Source organism: Hippopotamus amphibius, chromosome 5 (genome assembly GCF_030028045.1).
Source record: "Hippopotamus amphibius kiboko isolate mHipAmp2 chromosome 5, mHipAmp2.hap2, whole genome shotgun sequence".
Classification (NCBI taxonomy): domain Eukaryota; kingdom Metazoa; phylum Chordata; class Mammalia; order Artiodactyla; family Hippopotamidae; genus Hippopotamus; species Hippopotamus amphibius.
In genome coordinates this window covers 35,084,882-35,112,820 of record NC_080190.1, presented here as the reverse complement: position 1 = coordinate 35,112,820, position 27,939 = coordinate 35,084,882, and the positions used below count along the sequence as shown (strand labels likewise).

Below are 27,939 nucleotides of genomic sequence, written 5' to 3'. Positions count from 1 at the left end.
ACTTTTAAGGAAATGAGAAGGGCATGGGAAGAAAAGGCACTAACATGTGTCAAGTGTCTACTACTATGTTGGTCAGTATACTTTATGTGAATTTCCATTTAATCCTTTCAACAATCCTGCCAGATAGTCACACAACCCTCATTCTAGAAATGAGGAAACAGAAGCTTGGAGGGGATATATGACCAGTAAACTGAGTAGTAATGGAATTATGACAACATCAACTCAATAGCTGAACCGCGATGGCTACTCATCCCGTCAGTAACTGTTTCTCAGGTGCTTACTATGTGTCTCATGAGTGTTAGGTAAAGATGCAAGCCATCTAAGCATCACAGTCATTCTGTCCATGTTAACCTGTTGCCTCACAGTACCTCATTTCCAGCTCTGTTCTAGACCCTAGGAGGTAGCAGGTAACAAGGCAGACAAAAATGCCTGCCCTTTGAGCCATTATTCCGGGGTGTCCACGTGGTCATTCTGCCGCCTCTACTAGTCCCTGTCTCTACTGCTGTTTGGATGTATAGCACCAGGGAGCTGATGGCCAGATGTATTTTATAAAATCGCTACACCTTTCAAGGCTCCTGTGTATAGTCACTATAAAATGATGAGGAAAACAACGTTTATAAAATAAACAGTTGGCAACACTGCTTTCCACCTCAATGGTATAATATGCTGCAAAACTGGTACAAATGCCATGCCATTTGATTACAGAGCCAAACACCACCAAGCCTAATCTTTCCGACAAAAACCAATAAAAGAAACGAATAACTGGAAAGATCAGTGGAAGTTCACGACTTCAACTTGAAATCTACTTGATTCACATAAATCCATTCGACACGGCCTGTGTCTAATGGCTCAGTATCAAGAGGAGCTGAAGGAAGGATGTAAGACCCCGGTGTCCTCTCTGGGAACCTGGACATAGGACCCTTTAGTTCAACCACGTGTATCTTCTCTCCAGCTTAAAGGTCTGCCTCACCTAGAGGGAAGAATGGAAAGAAGGGAGGGAAGGAAGAAGAAAGAGAGAGACAGGAAGGAAAGAGGGGGAAAGAGAGGAGGGTTAGAAAAGGGAGGAAAGTGGGGAAGAAAAAAATTTATACCACACCCTAGTGAAGAACATCCATTTCATTTGACTAGAGCCTATTATATCCATCAAATGAAATGGAAATATAAATTTGGGTCATTATGCGGCCCCTTCTTTAGAGGTATGAAGAGTGTAAGAAGGCACTGGTACAGCATGTGCTTAATATCTAGAAATTTTCAAGCTCAAGGGAACCCAAAAAGCAGGCTTCAAAGAGAGAGGTATGAATCTTAAGGGTCAAACAGGCAATGAAAGGGAAGTCCCACCTCTCTGACCAGGTGCTGGAGGTGGGAAGGAGGTGTTAGGTGGGAGCAGGTTAAAGTTGATTGACTGTGACCCTTAGATCTCTTGCATCTTTACCAAACACTTGGGTTGATTCATGTGGCATTGCCAGCATGAGACTGTTTTCCATCTACAAAAATGGCATTGCCATATGGTTCATCCTAAATAGTCTCTAGGATGTGCCACCAAAAAATGAATAAAATTCAGCTCCAACCTAGAGGAGCTCAATCCAGCAAGAGGAGTTAGATGGACAAATATTTCCTCACTGGGTGCCTTGTCCCCAAGTCATGTTCTCCTTTCTAAGTATGCTGCTCTTCCAGGTGTAGTTCCCTCCTTCTTCCTTCCTTTCTTTTTTCTTTTCTCCTTTCCTTTTTCCCTTTCAAGAAGAGATGGGTAGGGAAGATTTCAAGCCCAAATGTCCCTCTGACTGTTCAACACATCAAGTTCGTTTTCCATTATTTACCACTTATAAATAAATCTGTCACTTGTTTGAGCCATTTATTTTCTTTTTTAAGATTTTAGGTTTCAAAGTGCACTTTTCTCCACCTCAGACCAGTTCTTCTCAATTAAGGCAAATATTCAAGTAGCAAATAATTATCACCTTGCCCTCTAATCTGCAGGAAGAATTTACAAAACTTCTTCATATTCTTGACCTCATTACAGTCTCTTGATGACCTTATGAAAGAGGCAGGGCAGGCACTATCCTCACAGGCGAATGAGAACACGGAGACGCACCCTGAGTTTAAGCTGTTCCCCAGTTAGTAGTGGTGAAAGGCAGACGTCTCCCAAGGTCTTTAATGAGACATCTCGTGCCCTCTCCACCATATCGATTATAGCAGGACCAGAAAGCTTTATGGTTGCCTGGATCCTTCCACAGGACATGACCTGGGGAACAAACATGGCTGGGAAAGGAAGAGACCATCCTAAAGGGAGGAGCCCTACGCGCGCCCTTATTCTCCAAATGCAAATAGTTGGGATTAGACATATACTTTTAGATCCAACTGGTTCCCACTCCGGCCTAACATTAAAGCTGCTCCAAGGGACGTAGGTGAGCATTGATAGAAACTCAGTTCATTCCTAAAGAATCAATGAACGTATCTCACCTTCTTATACATCTGTCTCAGTAGACTTACCTTCTAAAGAGACATTTATAGATAACTTAAAACTCACTGTATAGACTCCCCTCCCCCTCAAGCCAACACCCCCCCACCCCTGGCAAAAAAAAGATAATTCCTTAAAGTCCTTACAAAGCCCACCAAATTTCAGGATCCTCTCTTGATTATTCTGGATGACTGTCCTAATATTATACATGATTAACTTAAGTGTTTGAATAGCTAATACATTTCAGAAAGGTTTGAATTTTTCTGATGACCATGTGTTACTTCTGAAATCAGAGAAAAATGAATTAAAAAGTAGTTTATGGCCAACGATGACAAAATCTCTAAACATTTTGTATTGGTTTCTGTTAACACCCATGAGGTTTCAGTAATGATTTCTTTGGGCATCACATATGTGTCATCGTGGGTAAGGCCCAGTGGAGGCAGGATTATTTGCAAGCATGTGTAAAAGTAGTGTTGGCCAAAAAGTTCGTTCTGTTTTTCCCGTAAGGTATGGAGAAACCCGAGTGAATTTTTTGGCCAAACCAATATTTGGGCGAAAATGTCATCTATCTCTATGCATTGTGGAGCTCCTACTGGTTACACAGCACTGCGGAGGTGCAAAAGACGTGTACAACAGTCCCCAAACTCAGGGTGCCTGTGTGCCCCCAATCAGTCAGACAGGATATCCTCATTTCAGCCTTTACAATGACATGCACATGAAGAGGGCAGTGCAGTGTACTGGCTGAGGGAGATCTCTGCCACCAGACTGCCTGGGTTCAAAGCCTGGCTTTACCCATTAGCAGCTGTGGGACATCAGGCAGGTCACTAAGCTTCACGGTGCCTCCAAATTTCTTATGTGTAATGTGTAAGTGATAACAATTATCCGTAAAAATGAGAGTAGAGATGAGATACTTAAGAGCACCAAGATCCTAAGGTTTTCATGAGATTAAGTCAGTTCATCTATGCAAAGCGCCTAGAACAGTGTGTGGTATGCAGTAAATAACATCATGTAGGAATAAACTAAACCTCACTGCCTAACTTCTACTGATCCTGCAGCAGGACTTCAAATGCTGCAGTGTATTTATCCCCTTTAAACATTTTGTATGAATTTAAAACAATTGCACTTGAAGTACTGCAAATTCAGTGGGACACCAACTCAGGCTGAGAATCTGCACTGCAGGGAGGCTAAGAGCACCCCAGATGGCCGTGGGCGATGCTTTCTTAGCAGCAGAGCCCAGTGGCACTGAAACAAACGTGCTGTCTGAGCCAGTCTGGTCTGCCTTACAGAGAAGACTTTCCAGTAGGTTCCATACCCCACAATTAGAGGTTTTCTCAGATAACCATGAAAACACCAAAGTGGAGGGAATGGTCATTAATTCCATTGAGAAGAAAAGCCTGCCTGCCATTGAGAATGTTTGACCCTTCTCAGCTAGTCTCAAGGCAGCTAGGTGTTCAGTTCGGCAGTTTCCCTGGTGTTTTAAAGAATGCTTCTTAGGTAGACTCTGAATCAGGACCTAGAGATGGAGCTTAGTTGCAGGCACACTTTAAAGAGCCCTCCTAGGGAATTCCCCAGCTGTGCAGTGGCTAGGACTCAGTGCCTTCACTTGCTGGGTCCTGGGTTCAAATCCTGGTTGGGGAACTAGGATCCCGCAAGCCACGTGGCATGGCCAAACTGAAAAAAAAGAGGGAAAGAAAGAAAAAAAGCCCTTCTATTGTTTAGGGATTATTACCACAGCGAGGCTCAGAGGAGGGAGGGCGCTTTGTGAACATTGGGAGCACGTGATGTGGGGGTGAGGCCATGGTAATTCACAGGGCTCTGCACTTTCTCCCTAACTCAGTGTCTCGGTACAAGGGGCCTAAAGAGAAGCATTCTCTGCTCTTTTCTTTGTCTGGATTGGTACCCTTCCTCTTATCCACTCCAGCCTGCCCCATTCATTCATTCATCCATTTACTTAAAAGTAGCTGTTGAGGACTTACATTATGCCAGGCACTGGGGATACAGTGGTAAGAACAACATCCTTTCTGTACTTACTACAGAGTCATCCTAGAAAAAAATGAACATCGATGAAATGTTTTCTCAAACCTCTCATTGCCCTTTGTTCTTCTCCCAATCAGCTCTACCCCTCATCAGATACCCGGATACAGTACATTCCTACCCCTTAGTAAAACCAGTGGTCAAGCTCATTGACTCCTTTTCTTTCTCCTTTCTTTTTCTTTTTTTCTTTTTCTTTTTCTTTCTTTCTTTCTTTCTTTCTTTCTTTCTTTCTTTCTTTCTTTCTTTCTTTCTCTTTCTTTTTTATTTTTTTTTTTATTTTAGAATTCTTTCTTTTTTTAATCTTTTTTTTTTTTTTAAACAAAGACAAAGACACAGTTCAACAATTTCTCCCACCCACCAACCCCACCTCTGGCAACCACAAATTTGTTCTCTGTATCTATGAAGCTATTGACTCTTAACACCTTAGGTATGTGAGGCTTAGAGCTCTATTTTTTGGGCAGGAAGCATAACCCTCAGATTCACCGGCTGTTTAAAAGAACTGCCTGGGACAGTGTGGCAGTTAGCTCACATCATGTTCAAAAAAAAAAGAACTGCCTGGGGCAGCAACAAAAACACAGTGCCTCTTCCTGTGTAACCCTAGTGGCTGCAGTTAATTCAAGACTTGACTGTTTCATCATTTCACTCCCACTATCCTGTGACCCAGCCTCCTCCAAACTTGTGCCCTGCAGCCAGTTGCACTTTGTGCTGGTTTCTGAGGGAGGGACGTCCACTTAGGAGAAGTTAGCATGAGGGCTTTAGACACATTGTGCCAGAAAATATATTGAGACACGTAACTTGAGAGTGATTCTAAATTGGTCCAAGACACCAAGAAATCTCTTCCTTTAACCACCAGTAAGTAAAATGAATTATGGAGATGTTCTCTTGAATAATCTTCTTTAGCAGCATTTTATTTATACTATGTAGGTGGACAGTCACAGCAGTTCATTTGTATGGGCAGTTTTCTAAATGCTGTTTCTTGGGCAATGACCATACAGAAGCCTTTCTCCTTCCTGTCCCCTCCTCCTCCCAGCTGCCCTTTATTGAGAGTGGTCTAGATGCCAGCTACCATCCTGAGTTATCGCATTTACCTTTTCTAACACTGTTATATGAGGTATTATTACCTCCACTTAAAAATGAAAAAGCAAAGTCACAGTGAAGGTACATAACCAAAGTCACACAGCCAGTAAAGAGTGGAGTCAGGATTCAAGTCGAGCTCAGAATGACTCCTAAGCTGTGCCCTTCATCACAAAGTGAACCATCATTGAGATTGGAACCTCGTGATTCAGTTAAGACAAGGTTCATTGAAAAAAGTTTTCTTATCTAGTGGTAATTTCTAAAACTCAGAAAAGCAACATAATTAACTTAAAAATAGGTTTTAAAAGTTTTGAATACTTGCATTTGAGAAATCTCATATTAATTAGAGGAGGTGGAAAACAGAAGACTTTTGAGAGTGTTTTGAATGGAATTTGAGAGAACTTTCAAGGGCTTTGGAGGCCGACAGTATAGGCTTTTTTAGTTTCAGTTTTTAATTTTTATTGTGAAAATTCAAAACACTCTGAAGGGGCTTCCCTGGTGGCACAGTGGTTAAGAATCTGCCCGCCAATGCAGGGGACACAGGTTTGAGCCCTGGGCCAGGAAGATCCCACATGCTGAGGAGTAACTAAGTCCATGAGCCACCACTACTGAGCTTGTGCTCTACAGCCCCCGAGCCACAACTACTGAAGCCTGCGCACCTAGAGCCTGTACTCCACAACAAGAGAAGTCCCCACAATAAGAAGCCCCCACACCACAACGAAGAGTAGCCCCTCTCACCGCAACTAGAGAAAGCCTGTTCACAGCAATGAAGACCCAACGCAGTCAATAAATAAATAAATAAATATATTTTAAAATTAGGGTGGGGGGGCAGGGGGCAAAGGGGAAGCTGGGATGAATTGAGAGAGTAGCATAGACATACATACACTACAAACTGTAAAATAGATAGCTAGGGGAAGTTGCTGTATAACAAAGGGAGATCAACTGGATGATGGGTGATGCCTTAGAGGGCCAGGACAGGGAGGGTGAGAGGAAGTCACGGGAGGGAGGGGATATGGGGATATATGTATAAATACAGCTGATTCACTTTGGTGTACCTCAAAAGCTGGTACAAGAGTGTAAAGCAATTATATTCCAATAAAGAGCTTAAAAAAAAAAAAACACTCCTAAGAAAAGTATATAACATGTATATGTATAATGCTGGTTAAAAATAGAAAGTTACTGGGACTTACTTCCTAGGTGGCGCAGTGCTTAAGAACCAGCCTGCCAATGCAGGGGACACAGGTTCGATCCCTGCCCCAGGAAGACACCACATGCTGTGAAGCAACTAAATCCGTGTACCACAACTACTCAGCCTGTGCTCTAGAGCCCATGAGCCACAACTATTGAGCCCATATGCCTCAACTACTGAAGCCCACGTGCCTAGAGCCTGTGCTCCACAATAAGAGAAGCCACCGCAATGAGAAGCCTGAGCACCATAATGAAGAGTAGCCCCCACTCACCACAACTAGAGAAAGCCCGTGTGCATCAACGAAGACCCAAAGCAGCCAATAAATAAACAAATAAAAATAAACATTTTTTAAAAAAAGAAAGAAAAAAGAAAGTTACCAGTACCTAGTACCCTTCCCTGTCATACAGCATCTGCCCCTTTGTATGTGCACATTTCTGCAGTGTGGACACATGTACCTTTTCTTGATACTATCAGGACTGTTTCCTACTCATTACCTTTGATTAGAATCAGAATCATTTTAGTGATATGTGGAAGAACAAATAGAAAGAGAAGGAGAAAACAATTCCTGTGATAATAGGGCAAGAACTGGAAGAAGGGAAAAGATGATTATAGAGGCTGGCTGGCTGGCTGGCTGGCTGGATAAATGGATTTATGAGGAATCTATTTTCTAAGGAGAAATGAATGAATGGAGCTAAAAGGGAAAAACTGTAGAAAAAGGAGGGAAAAAAAAGAATGTGCTGGAGTGGGGACAGATTAAACAGGCCCCCAGATTTGAAAGCTATTGGTACTAAGAGTTGGAGGTTGAGCTGCTCTCTAGAGCAAGTTGGGCGGGTGGGGTGGGGGCAGGGGTGAGGAGAAGGGAAGCCTGAGTATGAGGGGAGAGACCCTGTGGAGATGATGGACATAAGACATCCCTTGGACAGAATGTCTGCGTATGTGATGCTCATATTTGGTGCTAAATAGAAAGACCAATGCCCAGGCATCATTTTGTTACTGGTATTTTGGAGGGTTTGCTTGTTTGTTTGTTTAATACCATAATATACAAAGGGCCATAAAATGCATTTATTTCATTTATGACTACAATTTACATCACTCTTTTTTTTTTTTTTTTCCAGGAGCCTTGCAAACAACAATCTCCAGACTCTCCCAAAAGATATTTTCAAAGGCCTGGATTCTTTAACAAATGTGTAAGAGAATCTAAGAAATCACTGATTAATTAATTAATTTGCAGTAGTTAACAAAGAAGCCTGGTGTTGAGTATTAAATTTTTAATTGGCTTTACATTTAAATTAAATGAGAATTTTTAAATTTTAATTTTAAATTGGCTTAGATTTTGAATTTAGTTGGACTAATGTTTAAGTCTCCTATGGTACCTACCCCTGTATTCTGAAAATATAGTCCCCAGCTTTCCTTTGACAAAGTGCGGGTCTGTATGGGAGGGACTGATGACAAGGGACTTGGAGGGGGTTGGGAAGAGGAGGGCTAGATAGAAATTTCAAGATGCCTTTTCTTTCTCATGAGGTCCAGGAAATGGGGCTACAAAGGAAAAACATAAAGAAGTCTGGGAAACTGACAGAATAAAGATGAAAGTTTACACCCATGGGTTGGTCAGTCAACAGAGAAATGGAGCAGGAAGTGGGGGAAGGGAGGAAAGTTTGCCTTTTCTCTCATTAGACTGAACAACAACTCTAGGCTTAATCCCCAGGAATTTGGCTTAAGCCCCAGGAAGGGAACGAACTTAATTATTTTTGACCCTTTTTCAAACAAAAGAGCTTTCAAACTTTGACTTTTAAGATTCAGAGTGAAAGATCTTTGTAAGGAATGTGTATATTTTGCAGTAAGCAAAGGAAGTAATATATGCCTAACCCTCTCAGAAGCAATTTAGCTTCAGTAAGTGCCTTCCAGAACATTAGAAAGGTATTTAACTGTCACAAGGTAGAATACAGGAACAAACGAAAGAGGTATGACAAGAAAAGAGTTCTTATTTTTTCAGGTACTTTGCTGTAGAATATATATTCAAAACAACTTTTCTCTAATAACCAAAAATTTGAGTCAAGTATGTTCTGCTAAACCCAGTATTTAACTTCAAATTAGCTAATGAAAAACTTTCTTTGTTCCTTGTAGTATTGCCCTAGCCCCTCCTCCATGCCTATTACCCCAATTCCTGAAAGATGGTTTATTTCCAAGAGAGTGTCAGAATCAGGACACTTCCAAAGAGTCTTGGACAGACCACAGTTATCCACTCTGGTATACAACAGCCCAGAAGAGTTGACACTCATTATTCTGGGTCAGAGTATTCTTAGGGTATGAGGTCAGTCCCGGGAATGTCTTGCAAGTTAGATGATTCTCCATGGCGGACTTGGGGATACAGCTTATTTGGGGACCCTCTGGCTCAGCCTTGTGTCAGCCTATACCACACACTAGCAAAAGGAAAAACACTTGAAATTGGCTCATTCTCTCCTGGGTTTGGCCTCTTGGGCATACCTTGATATGCCCAAATCAAGAATTATCTAAAAAGTGGAAGGATCCATGCCAACTTGCTTTTTAGTAGATTTCTTGGTTTTCTTGAATTATCCCCTAAAACACATTTTTAAATGCTTCGACATTTAAAAATTATTCATGTGTTGTGTGAAAAGTAGGCAGTACCTATCTTAGGAATTTTGTGTGAACAAGAAGGGTTTTAGGAGAGAGAGAGTTTCCCAACAGAAATCATGCAAATAAACAGAAAACTTGGTGAGTTGGGATCACATGTGGAAATTTAAACCATCTATGCTGTGCAGTTTATTACGGACATGAGCTATTGTATGTCTGCATTAACTCAGCTGTGTCGAAGTCATTTCCTATTAAAATTGAATTTGTAGACCATGGAATAGGATCAGGATTAATTATGTCTGTGAGGAAGAAGAAAAGCAAATAGCTCACCCAATTTAATTAAATATGGTACAACAATCATTACATTCTGTCTTCTAGAAGTATGCTGCCCAATATGGTAGCCACACATGTGATCACTGAACACTTGAAATGTGTTCCTAGTGTGAGGAACTGAATTTTAAATTTTACTTAATTTTAAAAAAGAAATAAAAAACTAAATTTAAATTTAAAAACTGATTCTCTGTTCAATTATTGGAAGACCTTTAAGTATGTTTGGAACAACTTGGGCGTATGAATCTATTTTTTTTAATTGTAAATTTTATTAAATCTAAATACAAATCAGGAATTTCTGCTGAAATTTTATTATCCAAATTGAGATACACTGTTGGTATAAAATACACATTAGACTTCAAAGACAATACAGAAAGAGAATGTAAAATATCTCAGTGATTTTTATGCTGACTACAGGTCAAAATGACAAAATTCTGTATGTATTGTATTACATAATATATGCTATTAAAAATAATTTCACCTGTTTCTTTTTGCTTTTTTAACGTGTCTATAGAAAAATTTTAACTACACATGTGGTTCATGTTGTATTTCTATGGACAGCACAGTTCTAGACTGAGCTACCTTTGAATCCAAGAGGGGGTAAGTTATGAGGTTCCACTGACTGCGGTGGCCTGCAAGGCTGCACTGTGGACATTCTCTGAGCCCAAAGTGAATGGTCAGTCAGGTGCAAGGTAGATTATGAGGCATGATATAAAGCCAGGTGGGGTCATTCTGCACATGTTAATTGCTAAAGTAAAAGTCGTGCCTGCGAAGGAAGGGCCCTCGTATATCAAAAGCAGCTGAAGTTTGTCTTTCAGGGACCTGAGAGGTAATTCATTTAATTGTGACTGTAAACTGAAGTGGCTGGTGGAATGGCTAGGCCACACCAATGCAACTGTCGAAGACATCTACTGTGAAGGCCCTCCAGAATACAAGAAGCGCAAAATCAATAGTCTCTCCTCCAAAGATTTTGATTGCATCATTACAGGTAATGTATTCTAAATCATTCCACTTCATAAAGTTAAAAATAAGGGCTACATTTTTTTTTTAACATTTGCAGGAACTGATATTTTTTATATATTAAAAGCCAACTGAGCAATTTAAAAATATTATAAAGCATTAAAACTTCATGTGTTTAAAAGCAAAGTAAAATTGCCATTTCACTGTTTCTCTAGAATAAATGTATTTCTTACGGACATTTGAGATCTAGGCAAGGAATGAGGCATTAGCACAGCTACTCGTCATCATTTTCAATTTTTGCAGAGTTTGCAAAGTCTCAGGACCTGCCTTATCAATCACTGTCCATAGACACTTTTTCTTATATGAATGATGAGTATGTAGTCATCGCTCAGCCTTTTACTGGAAAGTGCATTTTCCTTGAATGGGACCATGTAGAAAAGACCTTCCGGAATTATGACAACATTACAGGTATGAAAAGTCTGGTCATATTTTGAGTGGAAAGTTAAGCTGCTTGGGCCAAGGGCAACAGGAAAAAATGAGTGATATCAGGGAATGCTTTGAGCAGGTTTAGAATCATTTGAATCCCAAACCTACCATTTACTGAGTCCCTGGGATTGTTCTCTAAAGCTTAATTTCCTCACTTGTAAAATGGGAATAATAATACATAACTTGCATGGTTGTTACAAAACAATGAGAGCATATGTTCAAGAAACTTAGCTGGGATGAAGTGAGAGAGTAGCACTGACATATATATACTACCAAATGTAAAATAGATGGCTAGTGGGAAGCTGCTGCATAACACAGGGAGATCAATTCGATGATTGGTGATGACCTAGAGGGGTGGGATAGGGAGGCTGGAGGGAGGCTCAAGAGGGAGAGTATATGGGGAAATACATATAAATACAGCTGATTTACTTTGTTGTACAGCGGAAACTGGCACAACAGTGTAAAGCAATTATACTGCAATAAAAATCTTAAGAAAGAAAAAAAAAAGAAGAAATTTAGCATAGAACCTAGCTTAGTAAATATGCAATAAAAGGTGAGTTATTTTTCTTCAAAGAAAAAGTACTGGACTAAGAATTATGAGTTCTAATCTAGATTCTGCCACAAGCTAACTGGTCAAGCCACTCATCCTCACTGGGCCTCTCTTTTTCTTAACTATAAAATGAGGTTGTTTTAGATCAATGAGTCTGAACTGTATCGTAAAAACATTACTTCCACAAAGTGTTCATGTATGCCTTGTGACATAAAGCGTTTTGTGGTCCAATAAATGTGGGACCCATGTCTTCCTCTTGGAGATTCATAATAACACACATTAGAGCTTTGAGAAATCCTGTGGTGAGGAAACAAACCTCTTTCTATCAATAGCATTTTTTGCATTTAATTTGACCACAGAAATCCTTTTTTTTTCCTATGAAAACTTTTACTTAGGTGATCTCTTAAGTTTCTTTCTCATTTCAACAACTTTTAAATGTTTAAGTCATAAATTAGAACACAGGGCTCCCTCTGAAATCACCTTTACATCACCTTTAGCTTCTAATACCTTTAAATTTGCTCTTAAGAGCACTCACACATCCCCATAGAAGGTCACCCATTAGACAAGGCTGGGATGGTTATACTTAGATTTTGTTGGTGGTCATCAGCTCCATTGGCTCAAAGGATCAAGAAAGGTCTGGGTCTTGCCTAAGACTGAGGTGCCCAGATGACGGAATCCCCTCCAAACTGAGACCCTCCCAGAATCCTCCTTCCTTCTCAAGGAAGAAGGCTATGCTTCCCTTTCTCTTGAAGTCCCCTCAGTTTTCCAATGGATTGCAGCAGGGCTTTGTGCAATCTAGACCTTACCTTTGTGTAAGGTTCTTCTTACATGTGTACAGTCTATCAATTGCTTTGAATGAATCTTTAGATGAGCACTTAAAAGAAAAATGAATCCTATATTTGCAGACTTTCAGATGGTATCATCTAGTCTAGGATGACAAATATATGTCATATATACAGTCACTACCCCCACCTCATCCTAGACAGACGCTCTTTCTTGCAGAGGACAGAATCCCTCCTAACACAGTTTTCCAGGCAGTCACAATCAATCAGTCAATCAATATTGGTACATGAAATGTAACCCAGTCATTCATTCATCCTTTAATCAGTAAATACAAACCAAACACCTAATATATAGAGAGTGCTACATTAAAGAAAGGGGATGTAATTGTTAACAATAAATAAAGAATTCCTTAAAAAAAAAAAAAATATTGGTACATGGTTGAAAACTAGTGGCCATCCCTGATCTAGTTCCAACCGTTATTGTACAGAAGAGAAAACTGAATCCCAGAGAAGTGATTTTCCCAAGGTCACAGAATCAGTTGAGCCTTGAAAAGAGTCACAAATAGAATAATTTTGCCTATGGATGGAGCCAATTAATAGAAAGAGTTGATGCAGAACTTATCACCTCAGAGCCCTTAGAGCTGCAGTCAGAAAAAGCCTGGGGCTAGATTTGCCCTTCTCTCTTTGGATTTCCTAGAGTCAAGCTCCCTCTATGAGATCAGAATCTCTTAATAAATGTTAAACTCTTAACAAAGAATATAGAGCTAGGCTTCTGACAGACCCCCATGTAGTTTTCTGAGATTTCCCAAAGTAACTTTCAGGAGCATCACCCATGACTATACCCCTCTTTCATTTTTTCAAGGATTTCTCTTCTGCCACCGGTGACCTAAAGTTTCAGAAATATCACAAGTGGCATCTTTCTCCTTCCTCAGGAGAAAGTCAGTTTATTCTACAGCAAAAAAGCAGTTTATACACAGAGCAAACCAATTGCAGGTAGAGCCGTGGGCTGCCCAGACCACCACTTAAGACTTTGTGAGGTTGTTCTAGAACCTTATGGAATCCTAGCCCAAGTTGGAAGCCCTTGTACAGCTAACTCTCCACCCCCGGTTGGGTTAAAAGTATGGAGATGCTGGGTAGCCTTGGTTTGAGTCCCAAATCTGCCTTCTCCTAGAAGAACTGAACCTCTCTGAGCTTCAGTCTACTCATCCGCAAAAGGGAGGGTAATAATATTTATCTCTTAAGGTTGTTGGGAAATTTACTGAGGTGATTCAGCAAAGCATATAGTAGGTGCTCAATAAATAGCAGTTTCCACTAGAATTACTAGATATGTCAGGGAAAGCAATGCTTTCTTTCTGTAAAAATTGAGAGGAGAGGGAGGTCCCTGGCGGTCCAGTGGTTAGGACTCGGTGCTTTCACTGCGGTGGCCACGGGTTCAATCCCTGGTTGGGGAACTAAGAGCCACACATGGCTTAGTCAAAAAAAAAAAAAAAGAAGTGAAAGGAGAAAGCTCAGGCTATAGCCATGTATCCTGAATGTTTAGTGCACGTTGGACGTGACATGACAACTCAGTTGTTGATAACAAGGCTCCCTGATGTACAAAGGCACAGAACTTCAGGATCCTGCTGCCATTGGACCTGATTAGGAAATTGGCCTTGCCTAATCAACCAAGGAAATCTCTTATTTTAGGCTGATTTTGGTGGCAGTTGCATGGCTTCGGCACGTGTATTAACATGCTCTGAAAGAGGATGGCCATCCTCCTAATCTCTCATTTGTCTTTTCCAGGCACGTCCACTGTAGTGTGCAAGCCTATAGTCATTGAAACTCAGCTCTATGTTATTGTGGCCCAGCTGTTTGGCGGCTCTCACATCTATAAGAGAGACAGTTTTGCAAATAAATTCATAAAAATCCAGGATATTGAAATTCTCAAAATCCGAAAACCCAATGACATTGAAACATTCAAGATTGAAAACAACTGGTACTTTGTTGTTGCTGACAGTTCAAAAGCTGGTTTTACTACCATTTATAAATGGAACGGAAATGGATTCTACTCCCATCAATCTTTACATGCGTGGTACAGGGATACTGATGTGGAATATCTAGAAATAGCCAGAACACCTCAGATGCTCAGAACGCCTCATTTAATCCTGTCCAGTAGTTCCCAGCGTCCTGTAATTTATCAGTGGAACAAAGCAATACAGTTGTTCACTAACCAAACTGACATCCCTAACATGGAGGATGTATATGCCGTTAAGCACTTCTCAGTGAAAGGTGACGTGTACATTTGCTTGACGAGATTCATTGGTGATTCCAAAGTTATGAAATGGGGAGGCTCCTCATTTCAGGATATTCAGAGGATGCCATCGCGAGGATCCATGGTGTTCCAGCCTCTTCAGATAAATAACTATCAATATGCAATTCTTGGAAGTGATTATTCCTTTACTCAAGTGTATAACTGGGATGCAGAGAAAGCCAAATTTGTAAAATTTCAGGAATTAAATGTTCAGGCACCAAGATCATTCACGCATGTGTCCATTAATAAGCGTAATTTTCTTTTTGCTTCCAGTTTTAAGGGAAACACACAGATTTACAAACATGTCATAGTTGACTTAAGCGCATGACACACCAAATTCTGTGGCTGCCATCAGAAACTTTCCACGGATGAACTCAATGCATGATGACTCTTCTTATCACACTTGCAAATGAATGCCTTTCAAACATTGAGACTGCTAGAACCAAGCACTACCCGTATCTCCATCCTTAACTGTCCAGTCCAGTGGTGTGGGAAGTTACCTTTTATAAGACAAAACTGAATTGTGTAACTGTTCTCTGCAGTGAAGATGTGTAAATAAGCGTTTAATGGTATCTGTTACTCCAAAAAGAAATATTAATATGTACTTTTCCATTTATTTATTCATGCGTTCAGAAACAACTGCCAAATAAAATGTTTACATTTTCTTTCATATCCCAAAGGTAATTATTTACAGGAGTTATTTTGTTCTTGGTGATGGTATGTTGAGGAAAGAGTTTTATTCAATACGGTTATATTTGGATCAAGAATTTATGGTGTGAATCATGAGTGAAGATAAACACTGATATTAATGACCCATCATGTATTAACAGGTTGATCAGCTGAGTTTGAACACTTAAAGGTGTTTATAAAAGGCATGGCTTTGGGGAACACTTTGAGGTCAAACGGTGACAAATACAAAGAAGCGTAGTGAAATTTGCCTATTACGAGAAGGCCAATTTGACAGTTAGACCCATACTTTTCTATCTGATAGCTACAGCTAAAAACATCATTCAGACAACTTATAGAAGAAGCTAAAGTCAAAAATTTGGATTTTTAAAGCCCTATTCAGGGACTTTCTAAATGTCTGACTCTCGAATCATCTGACAGCTGATAGAGATTGTAACCTTACAGCACTTGCCTCAGACGTATCGCATATGAAGGCCTTTCAGTCTGATTAAGGATGCTTCGCTTGTAGACACGAGTTCTGATACATTACTGACATACTGCAGAGTGCCCATGAGGCTCATATATGATTTTCTAAATGCCTGCTCCTGGATCACATGGTATGTTAGCACTTAGCACAATGCCTGTGATAGAGTAGGCTCTCAAAAACTACTTTGGAAGATGGACGTGTCCTCCTGTTATAAACTTAATAATAAACTTTGTGAGGCCCTGTGATCTAATCAGTCAAATTTATTGAGCACCTATTAAGAACGGGGTATCATTCCTCTGGTTTGGGGAGGTAAACTGAGGAAAGAGGAGGGCATAGCCCTTGATCTGTGGGGCCTTAGAAGACTAATAGGGGGTTTAGGACACAAAAAACTACAGAGTTAGCAGTGAGTGCCAAATATCACCTGAACATTCTGATTTTAAGTATTGTGGGAGTATCTATGATGAATTCCTGGAAGAAGTGGTCCTTGTTTGAACTTAAAGGGAAGATATGATTTCAAAAGGGGGTCAGGGCAGAGAGGATATTCTTGGCACGATATAGTTCTGTGTGCTGCCTTCACGGAGGGGATCAGAGCTCCCTCCAGCTCATTGTTCCCTAAACTCTTTTGCCAAATGACTTGTGGGTGGGGGGCAGGTGGGACAGATAGCATCCCCACTGGCAGCACATACCTGGAGAACCTGAGGCATCAGAGACACACGTGATAGTTACGTAGTCTCTGGGAAGCAACATCTTGGGGACTTATACACAGGAACCAGACTCCTTTACCACATGGGGAAGATATTAACTCTGACATCAGTGTTAAGGGAGGACAAGAAGACTTAACAGCTCCTAATGCTGCACATAGGGAGACCTGGCCTTTGAATACCTGACTTTCTTTGTTCCCTTGTCCTATGAGCAGCATATGTGCTGGGGTCTGCTTGGTATGGACTGGGTTTAAGTCCAGCCCTGCCACGTACTGATTTTATCCACAGGCAAGTTACATGACCTCTCTGAGCCTCAGTTTCTTCATCTGCAAAGGGACAATGATGCCTACACCAAGGACAACAGAAGGACTAAGTGAAACAATGCACATGTGGTGGACTGAATTTTACAAATATGGCCACATCATCTCCCATCCTACACACTCTGTGAGAACCTTGCCCCAACCCCATCAAGAGGTGACGCCTAATTCCCCTATCCTTCAATCTGGATGGCCTTGTAACCATTGAATGTGGTGGAAATGATGCAGTTTGACTTTTGAAGCAAAGTCATAAAAACAATGAAGCTTCTGCCTTGTGAAACTGGGACAACGCCTTTTGGAGGCCTGAGCTGCTGCGTAGAAAGCCCTGTTAGCCCGAGGCCATCATCCTGAGGAAGCCCAAGATTTTGTCACAGCCCCAGGTGAGGTCCCAGCCAACAGCCACGTCAACCACCAGTCCTGTGAGTGAAGATGCCTCCAGGTGATTTCAGCGCCCAGCTGTCAAGTCACCACAGACCATCAAATCTTCCCAACTGAGGATCTGGAAATCATGGAGCAGAGACAAGTCATCCCTATGATGCCCTGTCCAAATCCCTGACCCATAGAATCTATAAGCATAATAAAATGGTTGTTTTAAAAGGCCAAGTTTTGGGGTGATTTGTTATACTGCAGCAGTGATCATGTGAAGAATAGCACGTGAAATGCTTAACACCGAATGGTACAAATTAGCACTCACCAAGTGCTATTACTACTGGCTAGAATATTGTATGCTTTGGGGTCACAGTCTACCTTATTGTCTTAATGTAATTCACCGTCATTTCATTTTTAAAAGCTATCTCCTGTTTTCAATATGTTAGCAGTGTTCCAACTCTGTACCAGGCATTCTTCTGACTTCAGGGATGCAGAGATAATGGATCTAGACTCTGCCCTGTTTGTTTTCATAGAAGCCTTGGGTATTTAAGTTAGCAAACCACCTGTCTAATTTACCTCAAACCTGAGACCCAGAGATGTGAAGCAAGCTAGGTGAGGTAAGCTACAATCCAGGCCTCCTGACACTCGGCCCAGTCCTTTCTCCATCACATGGTGCTACCTTTCAAAACCTCACCCTCCCATTGGAACCTGGGATTGCAGGTGGGGAGAGAAGCGAGGAGGCTGACTGAGAAAATAAATTCAAGAAAGACTGAGAAAGAGGACATATGGTAGGGTCCACTTTTGCAGGAATTGACCAGTCTTTTCTGAGAGTTGCTATCTCTCCCTGTACCCCTCATCTACTCTACACTATACAACTCTGCCCCCGCTCCAGCCATAAATGATTGGACCTGGAGTGAACTCCTAATCTAGGTACTCAATCCAGAAGCTCGGCTGGGCTCAGCCTGAGCCAATCCATTCTGCCTCCTGGATATTTGGAATTAGAGCAGCAGAGCCTGGGCCAATTAGCCACGGGCACCAGATTTGTAAGGTGATGATCTTAAATCGGTGGGATTTACTGAAGGAGTGCTCTCAGGTAAGGGAGAGAAGGGAGCATAGGGCAGGAGAAGATGCTCTGCAAAGATGTCCTTTCAGGGGAAGTCTAGCTTCAGCTTGACCCCATGAGGAACTCTAAAGCATGAGTTGTACCACAGAGTGTGTCCTGCCTTGAGGCAAGGAGTGTGGACATTTATACCCCTCATCTGACAGTCAGTGACCAAAGAATGTGGAGCATAACCTCTCAGGCATCTCCAGATGAGATGGTTCCAATTGGCTCAGGGAAATCCTCCAGAGAAGGGTACCAATGTGAGCAGTCATTAACCAACACCCAGGCTGCAGGATGGGTGCACCAGCCTAGCAAAGGGCCTCTGGGTGGGTGAGGCACCGCTCCATTGTGGAGCAGCCGTGATGCTCCATGAACCAGAAGAGCAGAGGAAGCTGGTCTAAAAGGTGAGAAGAGAGTGAAGCAAAATCTCTGAAAGAGGCAGGGGTGAGAAACTACATAGACTGAAGGAGAGAGCGAGGGAGAGGAAAAAGAGGGGGCGAAGAAGAGAGAAAAGGGGTAAGAAAAGGGAGAGGGGAGGAGGGGAAAGGGGAGAGGGGAGAGGAAAAAGGAAGGGAAGAGGGAGAGTGGGAAGAAGGTTGGGAGGCATGGTGTTCAGCTTGGGTCACCTGAGAAGCAGACTCAGAAGTAACTTTGAGGCCAACACCTGGAAGGGAGAAGCAATTAGAATCTGGCAAAGAGAGCAGCTGAACTGTGATGCAGTGCTAATGACAGCAACCCTGCAGGGAGCTCTAGAGCTGAGATGTCCTTGCTCAGTTGTTTCAAGTTGGAGCAAGGGGATCAGACCTTTATACCTCCATTGGAGGTGTGCTGTCCCTGGAAGAAAGCATGGCCTTAGGTGAGGCTGTTTTTTCAGCTAAGGCATTCCCTAAAGAAAGCAGACAGTAGAGACCTATCTTCTGGTGGTACTCCCAGAAGCTGGGAAAATAAGTCCTTTATTCCTGAATGAGGATCTGAGCAGTACGACACAGCATACACCCCAGAGGGAGAGCGGTGAGGAGGAAGGGTGGCAGAGAGGAGAGGGGGAGAAGCAGCCCTGATTCCTAGTGATTGTCCGCTTTCCCCTCCATCCCTCATGAGATCCAATGGCATTCCCTGCCCTTGAATTCCTTGAGATACTTCTGTAGCCTCATAACAACCCACTGTGTGTGTGCACACACACATACACACACACACATTTTGTCTTGTTTTAGGTTAATTTGTGTGGCTTTCTGTGCTTTCCACAAAATTATCTTCAACTGGACTTCCCTGGTTGCACAATGGTTAAGAATCTGCCTGCCAATGCAGGGAACATGGGTTGGAGACCATGTCTGGGAAGATCACACGTGCCGTGGAGCAACTAAGCCCGTGGGCCAAACCACTGAGCCTGTGCTCTAGAGCCCGTGAGCCACAACTGCTGAAGCCCATGTGCCTAGAGCCCGTGCTCCACAACAAGAGAAGCCACTGCACTGAGAAGCCTGCACACTGCAATGAAGAGTAGCCCCTGCTCACTGCAACTAGAGAAAGCCGTCTCACAGCAACAAAGATTCAACACAGCCAAAAAAAATATTATCTTCAACTAAGTCAGAATGCTTAGGCACAATGTACTGTAATGTAGATACGATGGTGAGTACTAGATATTTTGATCTCTTTTCTCTCTGCTATTCAAACTGTATAATTTCTATTGATCTACCTGCAAATTTACCAACTCTCTCCTGTCATCTCTGACCACAAATTTCCTTAAAAAGTAATATTATTTCAACGAGATCAGAGCTTCTCAACTTTCTAAAAAGATCTCTAATGTTTAACAAAAATTTTTGGACCATGGAAATTTTAAAATCTCCAATGTGTTTTAGACCAATGTATTTCCATTATATTGTGGACCAATATTTTTGGAAATTAGAATAAAAATGAATTACTAGAAAAATAATCACATGCTTGGTTATTGTGGCAATGTCAAATTGCTATAAAAGTTTCTCAATGCTTCCTCTAAAGTTCTGGACTTATCTCATCCCAAATGGATTCCACACTCTTCCTCTGGACCAGCATTGGTCCTAGGACCACATCTATAGGTAAATTGAATGTCAATAAGAGCTCAACTCACTCATCTCAGCTCTTGCAGTTATATGTCAATCTTAAAGACTGATTGATTGATTGATTGATTTTTGGCTGCATTGGGTCTTTGTTGCTGCGCACAGACATTCTCTAATTGTGGTGAGCGAGGTCTATTCTTTGTTGTGGTGAGGGCTTCTCAGTGCGGTGGCTTCTCTTGTTGTGGAGCACTGGCTCTAGGCCAGTGGGCTTCAGTGGTTGTGGCACGTGGGCTCTAGAGTGCAGGCTCAGTAGTTGTGGCGCAGGGGCTTAGTTGCTCTGGGGCATGTGGCATTTTCCCGGACCAGGGATTGAACCTGTGTCCCCTGCATTAGCGGGCAGATTCTTAACCACTGCGCTACCAGGGAAGCCCATATGTCAATTTTGATGTGGGATGTAGATGCATTTTAATATGATTGTTATCAAGGGCATCAGGGCATCCAGACACCACAGGCCCAGGAAGACCTACAATGGCCCTATAAAGTTCTAAAGGTGGTTTAGCATCCTCCGCTTCACCCACCCACCTGTTACCCACACAACTGGCCAATCTTTGTCCATCTAAGCACCTACATGCTTCTGTGCCCAGGCTGCTCCAACCACCTGCAATGCCCTTTCCCCACTCTTTTACCTTTCGAAATCTCAGTCCTCAGATAGGATTTCTCCTTTCTCTGGCTTTCTCAGCCCATTGCTTTTACCATGAGCAAGGCTCACAATTCATTCTGCCCTGCTTTATGGTTAGTTGTTGATATGTCCATCTTTCCCACCAGTTTACATATCCCTGAGGGTCAGGACTGTGTCTTAGGCAGCTATGATCCTTCTATGCCACCCCATCCTCAATCTCCTAGAACAATCCCACTTTGTAGAGAGTCCATAAAGTTGGTGGGAATGAAATAGATTTAAGCCCAGCAGCTTCAGCCTTCATGTTCACATATCTAAGAAGCAGCCACATTCCCTATTCCCTATGTTAAATGTCCAGTCCCACAAAAAATCTTCACCATAGATTACCCCAAAGGAGCAGGACCGCATAGGCCCACCTGCTCCCCAGGGGTAATCAGAGTGAGATGGAAGGTAAAAGAGACATAATTTATTTCCAGAGTTAGTAAAAACACATACTGCAGGTCTACCTAAAACCTAGTCCACCAAACTGAAGGATAGGAACTGATTTAATTAATGCGTGGAGACCCAAAGGACAAGAAGCTTGATACTCTTGGAAAGCCTATGCCCTTTACAATTTTCATCCCCAGGTAGGGATCCACAGCCATGGTCAGCACTACTCAGAGATGCCCAGGGGAAGCATCTTCCCTAGCTGAAGCTTTTAACAATAACTCCCAGCAAAACTGTGTCCCAGAAATCAGTCCCCTTAATAGTGCCAGATCCCAGGACACTTGTCCTTTGTCCTTCATTTCCTTGACCTTGTCAACCCACACATATTTAACAATTCTATCTTTAATTTAGGAAATATTCTTTACTATTTTAATTTCATTGTAATAATAGATGGCACTTATTGAGCTCTTACTATGAGCCAAGCACTATACTATGTACAGTATCTGCATTACCATTTTTATCCTCTATAATTCAATATAATAGTATTATTTTACAAACGAGAGAGCTGAGTCTCAGAAAAGCTAAATAACTTGCCCAAGTCAAATAGCCAGTTAAGCAAAGTCAAGATTCATTTGGATAGTATTCATCAGTGACACCATGCTTTGAAGTGCTTAAAGACAAAGCATATTAAAACTTCCAAACTCTCTAAACTGCCCAATAGGCAGATAATCCACTCAGGAACCTAGAGTGCCCCCAGTAGCCTCAGGCTATCAGATACCTACTCCTATGGACACAGCAAGTGCAATTTCATTGAAGATGTTTATTGATAACCTATTATGTGCAAAACACTATGGTAGATGACAAAAATAAAACAAAAATGAGCAAGAAATTGTCCACTCCCTTAAAGGATTTGTACACCACTGGGGCTTATTTCCAAAAGGCAGCATGCTAAAACATAAGAGGCAAAAGTAAGTTCTATAGTGAGATGTGACCAATGTTTTCCCATTTTTGCCTGTAGGTCTCTCCTAACAGTGCCCACATAAATTCTCTCTTGGGGGCAGTAGACATAGTGGTTAACAGAATGTGTTTTAGACTCAAGCAGACCTGGGTTTGCATCTCATTGTGGCCACTTAGTAGTTCTGTGACCCTGGGTAAGTTAATCTTGTCTACAAAATGTGAATAACAATTACATAGAACGGGTTTGTAGTGATAGGTGCCCTTATTTTTTTTTTAAGTGTATTATGTTGTTGCTGTTTTTTCTAAAAGAAGACAGAATCAGGTTCAGAAGGGGTTTCCTGTATTGAAGCTATGTGACTTTGGCCAAGCTTCCTCAATTAGCATGAGTCATTCTCAACTACTAGTGGTCTAGTGAGGAAAAGCATAGTCCCATTTCCTGTCTCCAAACCCTGTCCACTCTCAATAGGTGTATCAGAAATATCTGTGGGTGTATTTCTAAATACACATGACCATTTCTCTACCCCAGATTCTGATCCCTGAGGGGACACAGTGGTCAGGATTCTTTTGGTTGTCAGTTGCTGAAATCCACTGAACTAGTTTAAACATAGAAATGCATCTAGCTTCAGAAAAACCTAGACCAGATACTCAGATGATATTTTCACTAATCTGTCTTTCTCTGACTCTTGGCTCTATTTTCCTCCATGTTGACTTTTTCCTAAGGCAGTCTCTCTATTCATGGCAGAGATACCCACCAGTAGCTCTGATGTTGCTTCTCATCAGTTTAGCCATGCCCAGTAAGAAGATCTCTTTCACAGTAGTTTTAGCAAAGGTTGGAGGATGATGCTTATTGGCTGGGTGCCCATCCCTGAAGTAATTGCTTTGGCTAAAGATAGAGTGCTCTGATTGGCCAAGCTTGGGTCATGTGCCCATCCCTGGAACCCATGGATGAGAACCACACGGAATGAGAGTGAGGTAAGGGTGATTCCCTAAAGCAAAATTAGAGTGCGGGGTGGGGTGGGGTGGGGGGGTTAAAAAGAAGGAAAGGATGCCTCACAGGCAAAACAACAAAAGTCATCAGCAAGAGATGTGGTCTCTACTGAGATCTTCTAATTAGAGAGATAGAGTTACCAGAGGAGAAGCCACACCCTCAGATGTGTTTGGAATCCCTTCTCTAAAAGCTTTGAAAGAGCCCTTCCAGCTCTTATTTTGGGAAACTTGACAAAACATAACCTCCCATCTTTGTCTATTATTCATGATGATTCATTATTACAATTTCTATATACATTTTTAAATGGTGTTCTCTCAAATATTCTGTTTTAAAATATTGAAGCGGATAATCTTTATTTTAAAAGGATGTTTTCTCAAGTGAAGTCAAGCTGCCAATTCTGATTTAGTGGCCACCCATGCCTGGGAGAGGAGACCAAGTGTTCCTAGATCACTTTCTGTTCTCCTGGATGTGTTTCCATTTCAGATCAATCTCCATCTGGCGATCTCTCCTTGCTCTAATTACCTTGAAGTTGGGTTTGCAGATTAAAATCTTAGAGGCTCCTTGATGGCCCAGGACTTTCCCTGACTAAGCTTTCCCATAGGCATCTCGTCATCAGCTGGAAATTATCATAGGCCAGTCTCAGCAGAGAACAGAATATAAAGCGCTGACTTCTGTTAATAATGGTTCCCCAATCTGGATGTCCCCCACAATCGCCTAGAAAGCAAACTAACTATACAGATTCTGGGGCCCTCACCTCAGACCCACTAAAACTGAATCTTCAAAGAATGGGATCCAGGAATTTTTATTTTTAAACATCCTTAGATGATTCTGATGTTGATAGCTCATTACCAGGCCACTAACCAGGACTTGGGGTCTCCTACTCTAAATAACCACATTGGACTGACCAGTGGCATGCCAAAAGCACCAAGCCTATGGTTACACAAGTTGGCCCAAGCTCTAGAATATGCTGACTGTATTACCCTGGGTGAGACATTTAAGTTTCTTTTGGCCTCAATTTTCTCTGCAACTTATTGGAACTGGGTCAGGTCATCCTAAAGGTCTTTCCAGCTCTGAAAATTCTGTTAGCTCTCTGTTAGAATGGGAAAAAAATTAGCTTGGAAGTTTGGAGATCTTGGCCCAGTACCACCACCTTGACATTTTTGTGACCCTGAGAAGTCATTTTCATTCCCTGAGCCACAATTTCCTTTCTTTAAAAATGAATTTGTTGGAGTACATGAGTTCTTTATTTTTATAATTTAAAATAGCTCTAAGATAACAATTAAGCCTTCGATAATCCTTCAAGATAATCTGCTGAGACGTATAGTATGAACAAGCTGCGGGTGATGACAATTTCCTATTGAGGTGGATTTGCTGGGTTGAGGATCTGCATGCAGCATTTGGTATGTTGGTGTTTAATGGATATGACATTTCACTGCACCAAATGGGAATGGAGTATTTTTAGCGCAGAATTCATCAAGGTTTCGTAAAAAGGACTTGTTCTCTGAATGGGGTGTGAACAAGCAGAGATACTATTTTAAAAGACCAAATATAAAGGCCCCTTCCCTTCCACTGTCACAAAATAGTCATATGTGCATTTATTTTCACCACGAAGCTTGAAGAACTCACTCCTTTCTATATCTCCTAAAAGGCAGTATTCCATCTAGTGCAATAACTGCCAGCTCACACACATTCCTCCGGTATTTATATTGCCTGTGAACTTATGTTAAATAGGCTAAAAACACTGTTAATCATTGAAAGCTACCACATACTGAGGACTTACTATGTGCAGGACATGTGCTGAATGTTTTACATGTATTTAGTCATCCAAGCCTTGCAACAATTCTACTATTATCGCTGTTTTCTAGAGAAGAAACTGAATTTCAAAGCGGTTCAGAAGTTTACCTAAGGCATATAGCTAGGAGACAGCAGAGCCCAGATTCAAATCCAGGTCTGTCTTTCACAGACATAGAAAACAAACTTGTGATTACCAAAGGGAAGAGGGAAGTGGGGAGAGACGAATGAGGGGTGTGGGACTAATAGATACAAACTACTATAGGTAAAATAGATAATGAACAATGATATGCTGTATAGCACAGGGAACTATGCCCATCATTTTGTAGTAACCTATGATGGAATATAATCTGCCAAAATACTGAATCACTATGCTGTACAACTGAAATTAACACAATATTGTAAATCAACTATACATCAATTAAAAAAAAATAAAAACAAAAATAAACATGTGGGACCTAATGAAACTTCAAAGCTTCTGCACAGCAAAGGAAACTATAAGTAAGATGAAAAGGCAACCCTCAGAATGGTAGACAATATTTGCAAACGAATCAACAGACAAAGAATTAATCTCCAAAATATATAAACAGTTCATCCAGCTCAATATCAACAAAACAAACAACCCAATCAAAAAATGGGCAGAACACCTAAATAGGCATTTCTCCAAAGAAGACATACAGATGGCCAAGAGGCACATGAAAAGCTGCTCAACATCACTAATTATTAGAGAAATGCAAATCAAAACGACAATGAGGTATCACCTCACACCAGTGAGAATGGGCATCATCAGAAAATCTACAAACAGTAAATGCTGGAGAGGGTGTGGAGAAAAGGGAATGCCCTTGCACTGTTGGTGGGAATGTAAAGTGATACAGCCACTATGGAGAACAGTATGGAGGTTCCTTGCAAAACTAAAAATAGAGTTACCATATGACCCAGCAATCCCACTACTGGGCATATACTCAGAGAACACCACAATGCAAAAAGACACATGCACCCCAATGTTCATTGCAGCACTATTTACAGTAGCCAGGTCATGGAAGTAACCTAAATGTCCATCAACAGATGAATGGATAAAGAAGATGTGGTACATACATACAATAGAATATTACTCAGCTGTAAAAAGCAATGAAACTGGGATATTTTTAGAGACATGGATGGACCTAGCGACTGTCATCCAGAGTGAAGTGAGTCAGAAAGAGAAAAACAAATATCTTATATTAACATATATATGCGGACTATAGAAAAATGGCACAAATCAACCGGTTTGCAAGGCAGAAATAGAGACACAGATGTAGAGAACAAACATATGGACACCAAGTGGGGAAAGTGGGGAGAGTTGGGGAGGAATGAATTGGGAGATTGGGATTGCCATATATACATTACTAATAAGAAAAGAAAATACTAAATTGTACACTGTAAATATATGCAGTTTATTGTATGTTAACTGTATCTCAATAAAAGTTCTTTAAAAAAAAAATCTAGGTCTGTCTGAAATGAGAGCCCTAGTGATTGACCACTGTACTTGCACTGATTGTATCAGTCAGGATAGGCTGGGGTATATAGTGATCCTTTGGTAGAGCTCAAATATTACTTGCTTAAAATAATAAAGACTTCTTTCTTATTCATGCTACTGAGAGCACTATTCCAAGTCACCATAGTCTTCATATACTGATGTGTGCATTGATGGAATAGCCGCTATTTGGGACATTACTGTGTAGCTATATTAGAGGGGCAAAGACCCCCACCAAAGCATGCACTGGCTGCTACTACTGTTTTTATTGGAATTCCTTTATTTGATTTTTTTAAAAACTATTTTCATATAATACTTGAATAACCTTTTAAAAGGAAAGTTTTCCCAAAAATGAAGATTAAAGGGGACTAAGCTCCCTTACTGCCCCACCCCAGCCATCTCTTAGAGATTGCCAACTGTTGGTTTGATGAGGATTTTGCTGTCTCATCCTCCTAATCTGAGGCCAATATGCCCTGCAGTCATCAATGATATGAGCCAGATGTTAAACATCAATATTGACACCTGTGTGGGGGCAGAGTGCAGACCACTTTTAAATACGCACATCTGCTAAAATGCTTTTCCATGGCAAACAAAAAAGGCTACGTGGTAGGTGGATCCTCCCAGAAGTGCATCCCAGATACTGCACTGCTAGCCTGCTTTAGTGTGCTGGGAAGGATCAAAGGAGGCCAGCCCAAGACTCTGAAGATGACTACATTATAAAATAAAATTTCACATGTATTAATGGTCCCCAATAACCCAGCACGTTGGGGTATCTAAACCTAGTCTCCTTTATTTCTAGGATACCCAATTTTACCCCTATCAGCATCTTTCCAAATATTTTTCCCTTTGTTTTCTGTTTAAAGGGTCAACACGATGCTGATATTTGAAATTTCTGCAATGCTCAGCTACTACTTCAAGGATGCTGTAGCAGATAAAGCATAACAATAACAATTATAATATTATTATGCTGTGGTGAGTGGCTTCATGTTTAGAGGCGCCCCAAATAGGAACTATCACAAAATGTGGGGGCAAGGTCAAGAGATATTACCGTCTGACAACAAATCGAATGAGAGGCAGGGCAGAGTGGATGAGCTCAGACATTTTCTGGTCATATTTCAGGGCCCTTCCCAGAAATAACCCATTATCCATGACGATGGGTGCCAGAATCATTCAC

The 27,939-nt window shown here is 41.4% G+C and overlaps 1 protein-coding gene across 1 annotated transcript in view; it reads left to right on the top strand.

The window, feature by feature from the left end:
- LGI1 (leucine rich glioma inactivated 1) overlaps nt 1-15,413 on the top strand; it is a 34,479-nt gene extending 19,066 nt beyond the window's left edge. The window contains 4 exon segments of the mRNA XM_057734899.1: nt 7,868-7,939; nt 10,493-10,662; nt 10,938-11,102; nt 14,235-15,413. Coding sequence (XP_057590882.1) covers nt 7,868-7,939; nt 10,493-10,662; nt 10,938-11,102; nt 14,235-15,070 — 1,243 coding nt within the window. The 3' untranslated portion in view covers nt 15,071-15,413.
- The last annotated feature ends 12,526 nt before the right edge of the window (nt 15,414-27,939 follow it).